This window comes from Cyprinus carpio, chromosome B17 (genome assembly GCF_018340385.1).
Source record: "Cyprinus carpio isolate SPL01 chromosome B17, ASM1834038v1, whole genome shotgun sequence".
Classification (NCBI taxonomy): domain Eukaryota; kingdom Metazoa; phylum Chordata; class Actinopteri; order Cypriniformes; family Cyprinidae; genus Cyprinus; species Cyprinus carpio.
This window is the reverse complement of record NC_056613.1, coordinates 1,102,697-1,118,766: the sequence shown is the minus strand read 5'-3', so window position 1 is coordinate 1,118,766 and position 16,070 is coordinate 1,102,697. Positions and strand designations below refer to the sequence as shown.

Genomic DNA, 16,070 nt, shown 5'->3' with positions numbered 1-16,070 from the left:
TAATAGTAATAATAATATATTAAAAATAATAAATTAATAAAAACATTATAAAAGTAATATTAATTAAATACACCGATAATAATAATAATAATAATAATAATAATAATAATAATAATAATAATGGAAGCATTTTTATATTATTATTATTTTATTATTATTATTATTATTATTATTATTGTTATTAATAATAATAATAATAATAATAATAATAATAATAATAATAATAATAATATTATTATTTTTTTTATTTTTATTAGTATTATTATTATTATTATTATTAATGTTTATTATTATATTAAAATACATTTGCAATAATAATTGCTGTTATTATAATTATTATTAATAATAATATATTCATCATTATACAATATGCAAATAATAATACTATACTAGTAAATATAATAAATAATTAATTAAAATAAATACATAAAAGTAATGTATTATTTATTCGTTTAAATGATTATATATACACACACATTAAATATTAATTATTATTATTATTATTATTATTATTATTATTATTATTATTATTATTATTATTATTATTATTATTATTAATAAAACGAATATACACTACTACCACTACTACTACTAATAATAACAATACTAATTATATAATAAAAATAATAAATTAATAAAGGGATTTTTAGAAAGGTATTAAACACTCAAGTTTTAAAAAATAAAGTATGAATAATAATAATACATTAAACATTATAAATAAAAATAAAGGCATTAATGCTAGTCCTCATTTTCACAGTCACAAATCTCACAACAATAGCACACTTCTAGCCGAAACATTTATTGTTGTATATTGTGTACTGTTTGACAAATTATTTCTAAAAACAGCATGCAGCAGCATAAAGTACATATTGCCCAGTAAGAGCACCCTCGTACACTAGTGCTCTACTGTGAGCCGAGCCTTTATTATTAGAGTGACTCGCTGTGATAAAATAAACTCTGCTAGTAAGCAGTTCATGATGCAAGATACTTGTCAGGAACGAAACGAGTCCTGATCAAATCTTCAGGGCCACAGAGATTTATTCTATTATTGATGAAGAAATGAATAAGACATCAGAGACACATTGTACATTGCAAGAACAGAGACAAATTGATAGGTGTGGTCACATTTTGCACAGTATTGAGTCATTGCTTTCTGTCACAGCTGGCTTACAGTACAACTCCACAGATGATTCACATCAGTTCTTAAGAAGAGGCAAGATGATGGATGTTTTTGTTGTTGTTTTTGCATTACATTAATCTATTCCCAGTATTTATTTCCAGAAGACGATAATTCTAAATATAATAATAATAATAATGACACGAACCAGACAGTATATGAATCTGACGGGAACATCAAAATAAAGTTTGCATAAATATTTTTTATAAATAATAATAAAAATAATAATAAAAATTCAGCATTTTTTTTCATGACAAATAATCAAATTTAGACTTACTCTCTAATTCTCAATAGCATACTTCAATGATAAATAAATAAATAAACAAATAAATCATTGTCTACTGATACTAGTTGTCTACTGAAAATATTTAAACACTACCACTAACAATAATATTAATTATTTTTATTTTTATTGTAAATCACATCTCTGAAGTGTATAATTGTAGGTATACATTAATTTTCAATTTAATTTAAAAATAAAGAGTTTTTTATTATTATTATTACTGTTTTATAGTAAGGAGTTTTTTCTTATTACAGTAATGTATCCCCAATAGAAATTCCCAGATGACAATCTTATGACTAATCTTATGAATAATAAATAAATAAATGAAAATCTACACTATACAATTCTCATAGCAACATCAAAACTGAGCTATACACACACACACACACACACACACACACACACACACACACACACACACACACACACACACACACACACACATTTATTTTATTTTTTTTTTAATTGTAAAGCACATCTGTGTACATCTATATCTGTGAAGTGTACAATTGTAATAAAGTATTATTATGTTTTTGTATTCCCATAAAAATTCCAAAATGATAATTCAAACAAACAAACAAACAAACAAACACACACACACACACACACACGCACACACAAATACATAAGTAAACAAATCCAAACAAACACACACACACACACACACACACACACACACGTATAAACAAACAAACAAATAAATAAATACATAAATTAATAAATACAAACAAACATACACAAACACGTGCACACACATATAAACAAACAAACAAACAAACAGACAAATAAATAAATAAATAATCCAGGCACAAAACCAGACTGCATACGGATCTCCCAATGCTATCAAAAGACTGACCTCAGACATGTCTGTCAGTTCAGATTTTATTACCTGCTTATTTCCGTTTGTTTTAAATGTGCAAAGCTATCAATATAAATGTGAGGGATGAGATGCGTGAGTTGATAGACAGGGCTGTCACACTCACTCCACCATCAATTGTCTATAATGGGCGGCTTTGACATTTAATTTCAGTGTGTGTTCGGAGCGTGCTGCAGATGAATTACACTCTGATTTGCCGGACTGACTATTTAATGATAGCTGTCAGAAAGACCGTCACGTCAAAACATATTCTGCGTGACGCTCGAGCAGTCCTTTCCATTGTGGCCCAGATTATTATGCTTATGAAGGGCTACTGAGGGCAAGAGGCTGTGAGATGAACATTTCTAATGCATTAAATCAAGCGAGAGCAAGACTAACTCTATTACTGAAGTGAGATTACAGAAGCATTGCTCTCAAAACACGGCATCTTTAGCAGCTTCCAACTTTTCCAATAAAGCAATTCAATAAATGGCATGATTTCAATTAATGCCAACCATGTGTGAGATGCGTCCATTCAGCGCTTGGCCTTCTTCAGATAGAAATTGCCTGGAGAATGTAATGTTCTGCTTGAACTAGCAGCAGACTGTAGCCCAGCGCTTTGAAACAGAACACAATAAAAAAACTATTAGACTCGGGAGAGCGTCTTCATCGGCCATCGCATACATAGAGAGAGACTGAGAAGATGCTTTCGGCTTTTGGGAGCGTCTTACATTCGGTGGGAATGGTACTGGGATGTGAAATCTGAGCATTAAAATGATTAAAAGCTGACAATCCTTCATGAAAGATGGATTCTTAGATGTTAAAAGTTAAAAAATGCATTCAGGCGCTCACAAGATATCAGTTGAGGAGTCATATTTGGTGAAAAGTTCTAGAGAATGTGAAGATGACGGATGAAAAAACAAATCAATAAATACTTAGAGAGAAAAAGCTAAACATATTTAACTCTGTAAAGCCTGACATATGAAATTATAATCAGAAATGTATTTATTTTTTTTCTAAATGGAACAGTTTTTTTGAACATTCAGACCAGAAGTGCCCAAACTTTTTTTTAATATTGTTTGATGGGGGTGGTTGGTAAGTAGTTGATTTTTGTGTTTTATAAAATTTTGTTACATTAAAATGCATTGAACTGTAAAAAAAAAAAAAAAAAATAAATAAATAAAGTAATTGTTTACAATTATTTGATAATTATTTTTTATATTTTTTATTTTAAATATTTTTTAATAAATTTTAAATTAAGCATTTTTTTTTCATTTCAATCCAATAAATAAATAAAAATAAAACAAAAACAAAATAAATAAATAAATAAATTAGGAGATGTATCAAACTTGAATGAGGGATGTTGGCCAAAAGTGAATAAATATTGCATTAAATCAAATTATGTTATATTAAGATTAAGATTATTATATTAACATTAAAAAACAATAATTAAAACATTAAACAAAATTTAAATAATAATTTAAATATATATATATTTATATATATATATATATATATATATATATATATATATATATACAAATCATTATTATTATTATTATTAATAATAATAATAATATTTCAAATGCAAAAGTAAAACAACAAAAATTTTTAAATAAAAACATAATTTAGAATGGAAGATATGCATCAGTGGCATGTTTTCCCCATTTATTCTCCTCTCGTATTATGAAAAATGTTTAAATATACTTTTAAAAAGTTTGCATATGTATTTATGTTCTGTATCATATTTGATCCATCAGGCTTTTATGGCTCATAAAATCTGATATAGTGAGAATATGGAGGAAAAACAGCTCAATTTTATTCAAAGACTAAAAAAATATGCAATTTGGTGCAGATGCTTATATTTATATGACACAAAGTGATGCTTGTAATGTAAATCAATGAGATCTTTGTAACAGTACAGCAGATACTGACATAAACTGATCTAAATATCAGTGTCGCTCTATATCTCCAATAATATGTCTTAAGATGAGACTGAAATGATCCAAACATATAATGAAATGCTGATTGAGAGATGAAGAAATAAAGTCTCCTCAGAAGATGTGAGATGTTCTGGAGGCTTGTGAAGATCATTCCTCCGCTGAGGAACAGTGAAAGTAAAGCTTCTGGAAACAAACGCTCCTCAAAAGATCCTGATGATCAGATTTGAGACTCTAAAACATGATTGATGGAGAATCAAGTAAAGCTGAGCTGCTCCAGTCCAGGAAGAATTCATCTGGAGATATTACTGCAGTTATTCTGACCTTTACTTGATCAAAATCAGCAAAGATTTGACAACAAGACACGTGAAGCACCAGCTCGAGCTGGACGCCTGCACAGTTAGACTAAAAAACTCAGACGACAGAAGGCATGTACAGTAGGGTTAAAATCAAAGGTGTCAGACCTGAAACTCCACCTGGAATCGAGCCCGAAGCACATAGAAATATATTCAGATTATGCATTCTGGCTAATTAAGAATCTGATTCCACCTGCTGCAATCACAAGCTTTGAGATTTAAAGTGCATATTTATATATTTTTTTTATGTTGTTGTTTATGGATATTTTTGTGTTTTCTTTGGCAGACGACTAAAGTTAGAGCCACTTCTTCTCGACCCGCGGCTGCTGCATCGCTGACCTTTCCAGACATGGCATGCCGCTGCATAGATATTGGATTTAACATCCTCTCACCTAAAGGAAAAAGGCTTGCAAAACCAACACTGGGCAAACCTTGCAGCTCGTGCGGCATCACGGCGGATTACCGTACCTTAATTTGTCGGTTCCAGCTTTGCGTCGAGAGATTCGAGCCATGAACAGAGGGAGGCTGACGGCATCCAGCCAGCGCTTCTCATACTTTGGTTCATTAGCCGAAGGTGAGGAGGGCGACGACGGGGCCTGGACGGAATAAATGAGAGGGAGAGAGTCAGAGGCCGGAGCAGAAACATCTCGTTTTAGTGCCCTTTGATCACGGCGCCAGCGGCCCCTTAACAACCACGACATGTGATTCAAAAGCATCCACAGCGCTCGGCCCCCGTCTGATAATAACTCCGGCTCGACCTGATCCTGCTGCATTTTACAAATCAATGAGGATTACAGTTGCCTTACATAAATGCATGACATTTTCCGTGCATATTCACAGATGAAGGAGAAAGATGATGAAAGTCTTAAAGCGGATGAACGTTTGAACACTGTAAATGCATAGTTAGCTTTCAAAAGCTATGGAAGCACATCTCAGCCACAGATTTAAAGATAAATAAATAAATAAGGTAACTGCAAATTTTTCATCTCAGATATGTGACCTTGTCCTCACAATTTTTTGTTTACATCTCATAATTCTGAATTTATACAGCTTATGTATTATATATATAGTGAATTCTATCTATCTATCCATCCATCCATCCATCCATCCATCCATCCATCCATCCATCCATCCATCCATCCATCCATGAACAGATAACTCTGTTACAATTCTCAGAAATCATGTTTTTTCATTGTGCATTCCAATTAACTGCAGTTGGGTTATTTTAACTACATAAAAAACGCTAACACAACAAGACACAATAAAAACATGATAACATAATAAAAACACGATTTTTGAAAATTAAAAAAAAAAAAAACAGTTATCTGTTTTTGCAAATAAACTCTTAATATATATGTATGTGTGTGTGTGTGTGTGTGTTTGTGTGTGTGTGTGTGTGTGTGTGTGTGTGTGTGTGTGTGTGTGTGTGTGTGTGTGTGTGTGTGTGTGTGTGTGTGTGGAATTTTTTGTTCTAGCAGAAACAAAGAAAGAAAAACAGAATTGCAAGATGTAAACACAGAAGAAAAGTTTTTCTCACAATTCTGACTTTTTTCTTTGTATTCTTAGTTTATATCTCACAAGATATAAACCGAATTGTAAGACATAAACTCAGAAGTTTGACTTTTTTGTTGCAGTTGTTACTTATTTTCTCATGAAGTTTACATCTCGTAATAATTTTTTTCCCTACCATGGAATAAAAAAAAAAAAAAAAAAAAAAAAAAAATGAAAAAAAGGTAATTGCAACTTCTTATTTCACAATTAGATTCTTCTTTCTCGCAATTCTCAGAAAAAAAAAAGAGAATTCAGAATGTCTAGATAAACTACGATATATAAATTTTGAATTCTGACTTTTTGTTGCAATTGTGACTTTTTTTTCTTAAAAATCTGAGTATACATCTTGCAATTTTTTTATTTTTTTTTGCAGTGGATAAATGTGTCAATTCCAACTTTTTAGATCTTTTTATATACCAATTTTATATCTCAAAATTTGAACTATTCTTCTCAGAATTTATACCACAGTTTATATCAGAATTGCGAGGTAAAAAAAAAAAAGTCTGATTTGTGACATATTCAGAATTGCAAATAGTAGAGTAAAAAAAAGAGTAACATCTAAAAAAATCCTGTGGCAGAAACCATATAGTTGGGAAGTAATCATTTTGAATTATTAGCAAAAAATATCTCGAAAATTCAAATTAAATTCAAATTACATGAATCTGGTAAAAAAAAAAAAAAAATACACCATATTTTCCATTAAAAATGATGAAATTTGAGAGAAAAAAAGTTGAGCAGTTTGCATCACTGCGTATTACGGAGAGTCGTTTAACATTTCTGTTGTAAAACAGATGTCAAATATTAAAGGTTTCACTACTTCCATCTCACTCTCTTTCAACGTTAAACCAACACTTCATGGGGACAGTAAGCCCCGCCTACTTTGATTTGACTGGCTGTCTCAGTCATTCTGACATTGATGAGTGCTGTTCGAGCGGCAACCTCCCGCTCTCTAACGTGAAGCCAATAAGGAAGTGACTAAAACTGCAATTCATCGACTGGCCGCTTGAGGCTGGCTGCAAAAGGGAGTCAATCCCATAGACTCCCAATGTTAAAATGCCCAACTTTACAGCAGAAAAAAACATGTTTACAGCCTGGTGCAAAAAATGATTTTGGTCTATATAGCTAATTTTTCTCTTCATGTCAACTGTGAGGGGGGTGATTTTTTTTATAACTCATCCGTTTAAATTATATTAAGCCTTAAAGTTCTGCATAATTAAGGGCGTGGCCACGTGAGTGACAGGTGGATTGCCGCTGCTGACAATGCCGGCGCGCTAGGTGGGCGTGGCTTCAGCAACCAGACCCCGCCTTTTTGCCCATTTTTGATTATCCGGGAGAGTCGCGTGGTGACGCGCTGCCAAGATGGCGACGGCTCGCTCTGCACACTTTGAGCTTCAAAACCGCTATTGAGGAGTCTATGGGTGACGTCACGGACACTACGTCCATATTTTTTTACAGTCTATGGTGCTGTTAGACTGCTGAAACAGATCAGCCTAAAAATGTGACTTAAATCTTTTTGTCATCCAAACAGAGCACTGCATAACAAAGTGCAGCACATCAGTGCAAAATTTTCAAACATTGGAGGGGCAGTTTGGCCATTTCTGATTATTGTGGGAAACTTCCCCCTCAGTGTCTATGATGGTTATGGCCCTGACAGAGACAGGCTTCCACAGACTGCTGCAAACGCTGCTGGGAACCCATAAAATTCAGCTCGTCAATTCTACAGTTTACAGTCTTCAAACTGTTCAGCCCCTAGTGTGCGTCACATTTGTGCTCTACTCACTTTAAATGCAAAATCCCATCAGTCATATCAGTATTAACGTAATATTATGCATGACATGCGTGAATCTCTCGGATGCAAATACTCAGTGCAAAGTACGTAAGCTTATAAATCTCCTCGTATCAAATCAAAATCATATTTTTTCTGCAAAGCACATCAGTACAGGTGCTTCACAGTCGCTGCGGGATGCTTAAGATGGGGATATAGATTTTTTAGAGCCGTTTCTGACCTTGCTTCTAGATGCAATGTACAGAGCATTTGGGTTTATTTTAAGTTTATTTTAAGTCAGAAACTAAACTTGAAAAGGTAAAAATGCAACTTTAAATAAGTTCTTAAAACCCTTAAAAACATTTTATTTCTGCTAGTTTCCAAGTCAATGTTTAATTTTCCTTTAGTTTAACTTGATGTATTAAAATAACTAAAAATGAAATAAAGTATAATAAACAAACAAACAAAAAAGTATTTTATACACACACACACACACACACACACACACACACAATGCATATATATATAGATATATATATATATATATATATATATTATATATATATATATATATATATATATATATATATATATAATAACGAATAACGACAAAAAAACATAATACTTCCATATTAAATAATACTATGTTTTCATTTTTTAAATAAACAGTAACTGGAATGAAATTTTCAAAATATATAAAAATTATTTAAGCTAGTTGTCAAAGCAAGACTTGTTATTTTCATTTAGTTTAACTTGATTTACTAAAATAACTAATGAAATAATAATTAATAGATCTATGTACAAATATGTAAAAAACTAAATAAATAAATAAATTACAAAACACAACTGAATTACTAAAACTAACTAAATTAAAATGAAAAATATAACAAATTATACAATATATTCAAATAAATTCAGACTACACTATAGCAGAGAGACAACATTTTTCACATGACAGATGGGAGAAATTCGAAAGAAATTCAGAGTTTTTCTTTTTCCAGTATAAGAAACTTTTTAGCATAATTAATTCTGTATTTCATCTCTGACTGGATTCTTTCACTTGTGGCTGGATTTTCAAGCCATCACCAATTACATGCGAAGGTTTCTCTAGTCATATTCTCCTCTCTGCTGTTTACTCGGACTGAGGCTGGATAATTAAACTTGATTTGACTTTCATGTTGGGCTGCTAGCAAGAGGCCAGAGATGACACTGAATGAAATTTCGCCGGCATGTCAAGACGGATCAGACTCACAGAGCGTCTCTCATGAGGAGCCAAACACCAGCTCTTCATTACGGTTTCTCTTCCATACATCCAGAGAGGTTCATCACCATACAGCAGTGACATTTCACTATTTTATCTGATAAAAACAGCCTCAGATGAGACAATAGTTATCATACAGTAAGAGTATTTACTAATATATACTAAATATTTTTTTTTTTGTTGTTGAATGTATGCTTAAATGTCTTAATTATACACACACACACACACACACAGAGAGAGACTGTATATATATATATATATATTAATAGATGTCATTTTGCCTTAAAGAGAGTAAAGTTACAGTATTTTCTTAACATACTGTATGTACATATATATTGTTCAAATAATAAATAAATAGTATCTTGCAAATAAATAAACTTTTTAAGTAAACAGTCTAAAGAGGTTGGTCTTAGCTGGTTTCAGCTGGTTAAGCTGTATATCCAACCAGCTTTAAGGCTTGTTTAAGCCGTTTTTCAGCAATGCAATGTGGTTTTCTCTTTGTTTTTCTTAGTATTATTGTTGGATTAATATTAATAACATAATAGCTGAAGGGAGGTCTATTAGGCTGCACTGCAAGGCTTAAAACACAGATCCAATATTTGGACACAAATCTGGTATGAATTACATGAATACATTATCAAGACAGTATTTTGACCGTTCCCAATATTTAGAGTCAGTACAACCAAACTACTAGTTAAACTGGTGTATTTTTTTATTATTAAGTATGCACTGAAATACCAATTTTTTTGGCATCCCTACCTCAAGATTTGGCAAAGAGAGCTGCTATGCTAATTATTGGCAAGTATGTAAATGAATAAAATGGTAAAGCACCAGCCCCTAGGCCGATGAAAGCGAAACGCTGTCAGTCAGCTCAATGTCACAGCAGCCTGGAGGGGACGACAAGCTCCGAGAATTATAATCACCTGCGGCTGACGAGCTCAAACACTACAAGAGGATTAGAAAAAAACTCATTTGAGGAACACAAGAAAAAGCACAAATATTGTCGACTCAGCAGTCAGGAGAGCGCCACGTGTGTTTTTGCACATTTCCATGCCTGGCAAAGGCAGAGAGAGTCAATAGAAGAAAATAATTCATCTGTTTACGCTAATTGGACACAGTGGCTGCCATTCAATGTTTAACAATGAAGTATCTGTGTACACTGTTCCTGGAAAGACACCATGCGAGCTCCTACATTCTTCCCATTTTTTGTGGAAATATGATGTGTCTAGAGGAACTTCATTAAAAGAAAGAATTCTGCTCTTGGAGACGCTCTCATTTACACAGAACTGACAAATGAGCTGATCTGAACACACCATAGAGACTATTGTGTCACAAATTATGTGTTAAGGGAAACATCACTATTAGTGTTGCTTAAACTCAGGGACAGAGGTGTGTTTAAAATATGGAAGACACATTGTATAATCCCACATTGAAGGAGGAAACTGAGTTATATCTAGAGATCATGATATACAATGACAATATATACAATATATATATACAATATATATATATATATATATATATATATATATATATATATATATATATATATATATATATATATATATATATATATACAAAATATACAATTTACAATGACATTTTGGACATTGCTCTACTCAGGAATACAATCGGAATGTGTGCTGCTCTTAAGTTTATTTATTGCATCTGCATTGCCACTTTAATTTCCTTCATGTAGCTCTGCGTCACTCTACAATGACATTTTAGACATCGCTATACCCAAATAATCATATTATTACCTCAGGACTACTTATGAATACTTATAACTCTTAACACTGTCTACCTTTATTGTATCTGTTACTGGCACTTATTTGTATATAATGCTCTGTCCGTGTCTTTTCTGCCTATGGGCACTGAAGTCACTCAAAAATCTCAGTGCTCTACATGTACGTCTATGTCTTTTATGTCTTGTTATTGTCACTTTATGTCTGAGCCTCGTCACAAGCATTTCAATGCCCAGTTTTCCCCAGTGTTAACTATGCAAATGACAAATAAATGCCTCTTGACTCTTGACTCTTGAGATCAGAATATCACAATGCCCTGGCAAACAGCAAGAACTTTCTAGCAACACCATAGTAGTGCCCTGGCAAACACCCAGAACATTTTAGCAACATCATAGTAACACCCTTCAAATACCCAAAACAACACCATAGCAACACCCTGCAAACACCCAGACCATTCCTGCAACACCATAGTAACATCCTTCAAATACCCAAAACAACACCATAGCAATGCCTTGCAACCACCCAGAACATTCTAGCAACACAATAGGAATTCCCTGCAAACACCCAGAACATCCTAGCAAACCCATAGTAACACCCGGCAAAGACCCGCAACATTCTAGCAACACCATAGTAACACCTTGCAAACACCCAGATCATTCTAGCAACACCATAGCAACACCCTGCAAACACCCAGAACATTCTAGCAACACCATAGTAATGCACTGCAAACACCCAGAACATTCTAGCAACACCATAGCAACACCCTGCAAACATGCAGACCATTCCTGCAACACCATAGTAACACCCTTCAAATACCCAAAACAACACCATAGCAATGCCCTGCAAACACCCAGAACATTCTAGAAACACCATAGGAATTCCCTGCAAACACCCAGAACATCCCAGCAACCCCATAGTAACACTCGGCAAAGACCAGCAACATTCTAGCAACACCATAGTAACACACTGCAAACACCCAGAACATCCTAGCAAACCCATAGTAACACCCGGCAAAGACCCGCAACATTCTAGCAACACCATAGTAACACCTTGCAAACACCCAGATCATTCTAGCAACACCATAGCAACACCCTGCAAACACCCAGAACATTCTAGCAACACCATAGTAATGCACTGCAAACAGCCAGAACATTCTAGCAACACCATAGCAACACCCTGCAAACATGCAGACCATTCCTGCAACACCATAGTAACACCCTTCAAATACCCAAAACAACACCATAGCAATGCCCTGCAAACACCCAGAACATTTCTAGAAACACCATAGGAATTCCCTGCAAACACCCAGAACATCCCAGCAACCCCATAGTAACACTCGGCAAAGACCAGCAACATTCTAGCAACACCATAGTAACACACTGCAAACACCCAGATCATTCTAGCAACACCATAGGAACGCCCTGCAAACACCCAGAACATTCTAGCAACAGATAGTAACACACTGCAAACACCCAGATCATTCTAGCAACACCATAGGAACGCCCTGCAAACACCCAGAACATTCTAGCAACACCATAGTAACACACTGCAAACACCCAGATCATTCTAGCAACACCATAGGAAGGCCCTACAAACACCCAGAACATCCTAGCAACCCCATAGTAACACCCGGCAAAGACCCGCAACATTCTAGCAACACCATAGTAACACCTTGCAAACACCCAGATCATTCTAGCAACACCATAGCAACACCCTGCAAACAACCAGAACATTCTAGCAACACCATAGTAATGCACTGCAAACACCCAGAACATTCTAGCAACACCATAGCAACACCCTGCAAACACCCAGAACATTCTAGCAACACCATAGCAACACCCTGCAAACATGCAGACCATTCCTGCAACACCATAGTAACACCCTTCAAATACCCAAAACAACACCATAGCAATGCCCTGCAAACACCCAGAACATTCTAGAAACACCATAGTAACACTCTGCAAAGACCCGCAACATTCTAGCAACACCATAGTAACACCTTGCAAACACCCAGAACATCCTAGCAACACCATAGTAACACTCGGCAAAGACCCGCAACATTCTAGCAACACCATAGTAACACACTGCAAACACCCAGAACATCCTAGCAACACCATAGGAACGCCCTGCAAACACCCAGAACATTCTAGCAACCCCATAGCAACGTCCTACAAACACCCAGAACATTCTAGCAACACCATAGGAAGGCCCTGCAAACACCCAGAACATCCTAGCAATCCCATAGCAAAACCCTGCAAACACCCAGAACATTTTAGCAACACCATAGCAACACCCTGCAAACACCCAGACCATTCCTGCAACACCATAGCAACACACTGGCAAACACCCAGAACATCCTAGCAACACCATAGTAACACTCGGCAAAGACCCGCAACATTCTAGCAACACCATAGTAACACACTGCAAACACCCAGAACATCCTAGCAACACCATAGGAACGCCCTACAAACACCCAGAACATTCTAGCAACACCATAGGAAGGCCCTGCAAACACCCAGAAAATCCTAGCAATCCCATAGCAAAACCCTGCAAACACCCAGAACATTTTAGCAACACCATAGCAAAACCCTGCAAACACCCAGAACATTTTAGCAACACCATAGCAACACCCTGCAAACACCCAGACCATTCCTGCAACACCATAGCAACACACTGGCAAACACCCAGAACATCCTAGCAACCCCATAGTAACACCCAGCAAACACCCGCAACATTCTAGCAACACCATAGTAACGTCCTGCAAACACCCAGAACATTCTAGCAACACCATAGCAACGCCCTGTAAACACTTATAACATTCTAGCAACACCATAGCAACGCCCTGCAAACAGTTATAACATTCTAGCAACAAACAATATAGAAGCGCTGTGAAAAGTTTTATCATTCTATCAACACCATAGCAACGCCCTGCAAACACCCACAACATTCTAGCAACACCATAGGTAACACCCTGCAAACACCAGCATCATCACAGCAACAAAAACTCTATCTACTAACTGTCATCAGCACTGTTTCTGAGCTCTGTTCTATTTATAGACTGACTTTAGGGTGGTATCTGAAATCTTGATTTGCCGGCGCTCTGAGACTGTGTTTCTCATTTTCACCTCTCTCTCTCGGCTGTGAATGGATTTTCAGAGGCTGTATGCAGATCTCAGATCTCAGAGCTACAGTACACCTGTCGACACGCAGCACCACCGCTTCCCCAGAGTCTCAGTGTCACGTGTGTCGTCACTTTCATGTGCTGCATGTAAATCTTTGTGTGTTCATGTGGTCCGTGGGCAGATCGAGTCAGACGTCTGCCTTAACTCTGCTCTCTGATTTGAATAAGAAAGTGACCAGTGACTTAACGAGGCGCAGCGTGTTCGTTCAGATGACGGCAGGATATTCTCAGTCTGTCAGGTCATGTGGCTGCCACACTCTATTAACTGGCAGCGAGAAGCACTGGCAATGATATTTCAAGGTCAGATGAAACACATGACCTCTATATCCTGCTTGAATGGGCCATCGGTGTACTTGAGGCTTCTTTTTAGGACAATAGTGTTATGGGTGGTAACTAACACTATTTTAAAAAGTCTCAATGATAATATGGGGTTGTGCCATGGTGGGTTCGCTATTTACATGGCGGAATGTAATTTTTCATTTTTAAAAATGTTTGTGTGCTGCTGCGCATCCCTGGGTGTGTAATAAGCAAAGTGTACACGCGCTGTGCACCCACGTATGGACACATATTACTAACGCTCTCTTTAAATATTTTTGAATAAAGATTGTATGTTGCTTTAGACTTTGTTTGAGTTTGTATTTGGTGTATTGTGTTTTCTGTTTTTAGTTATTGAAATGCGCCAACAATGTGCCTGAACACACCTCTTTTTTAGACCAGCATGCCCATGGGCGCAAATGCATTTGCTATTTAAACAACAGTGCAAAGTTGATGTATTTCCTCAGCGACCAGCACGGATCAGCTCCAGGCATGACAAAGATATATATGAACTTTTAACACTCCAAAGAGAAAGGAAAATTTAAAATCGCATCATATGACCCCTTTAACATCTAGCAATTCAGATATTTTTCTCATAATTATGAATTTACATCAACTGATAAGGAAAAAAAAATTCTGAGTTTATAACTTACATTTGCAAGTTTACATATTGCAATTATGAGGGTTTTTTTCTGAATGAAGCTTATATCCTGCTATTGCATGTTATTAATTACTAGATGTAAACTAAAAATTCTGAGAAAAAAATCGGAATGGCGAGAAGTAAACTTATTTGTAAAAAGTTTATAACTTGCAATTGTGGGATATAAATTCATTAATAAGTTACAAATAATAATAAGTTAGTAATAAGTAATAAGTTACAAATACAAATTAATAAGTTAAATACAAATAATGAAAACTACTTTAATTACCTAGCAAAAATAGCAAAAATAATAGTGATGCTCGCCTAAAACCACAGCGCTTAAAAAGTCAGTTCCAGCTCTCTATCTGGCACAGAGGCATTTTCAACCTGATTCTGTCACTCGTCTCACTTTCGAGGCTTATGAATAAGCTCCTTAACAGAAATGATGCTCACAACGATACAAAAGGTGACTTACCGTGTTGCTCGAGTTCCCATTTAAATGCAAACCACTGTCGAAAAGCGGCGAGGACGCTCTGCTACTCTGATCACTGGACGGTCCGGGTGAACCTGAGGGAATACGGCAGATTATTACATATTCTATATACAGCAGGGCTCATACTGTGTGAAAATCTACTCTATTGACTTCGCACTTCTAAATCCGTGCGATATGACGTGCATTAGCTTGGCAAGCTGCTTTCTGGGTTGTCACGATGCCACGGACACCAAAGTCACAGGAGATTATGGGTATAAGGTGAGTGTGAAATGCAGGAGACGCAGGAGTTCTGACACGGCCATCACTGGAAAATGCAGAATCTACGACACACTGCTCTGAAAGTTGTCTTTCTGTCTCAAGTAGCACACAGCTGCTCGCTTCAGTCCCGAGAGATTCACCTTCCTGCAGAGTCGATGCTGCCTTCAGATATCTGTGAAGTTCCTACTTACTAGTTGAAATGTGACATGCATCCAAGTAATTTTAATCTGAAAAGAATGGATGACTTGG

The 16,070-nt window shown here is 35.4% G+C and overlaps 2 protein-coding genes across 3 annotated transcripts in view; one reads left to right on the top strand and one right to left on the bottom strand.

Moving 5' to 3' along the window:
* The window catches only part of LOC109084950 (1-phosphatidylinositol 4,5-bisphosphate phosphodiesterase beta-4-like), a 347,521-nt gene that overhangs the window by 144,896 nt on the left and 186,555 nt on the right, over window positions 1-16,070 (top strand).
* The window catches only part of LOC109078138 (gamma-2-syntrophin-like), a 70,350-nt gene that overhangs the window by 24,440 nt on the left and 29,840 nt on the right, over window positions 1-16,070 (bottom strand). For both annotated transcript variants that reach the window (XM_042743159.1, XM_042743160.1), the window contains exons 8-9: window positions 15,546-15,637; window positions 5,081-5,208 (exon numbers count right to left, since the gene is read on the bottom strand). In XM_042743159.1, the coding sequence (XP_042599093.1) occupies window positions 5,081-5,208; window positions 15,546-15,637 (220 nt within the window). The remainder of the gene's footprint in view (window positions 1-5,080; window positions 5,209-15,545; window positions 15,638-16,070) is intronic.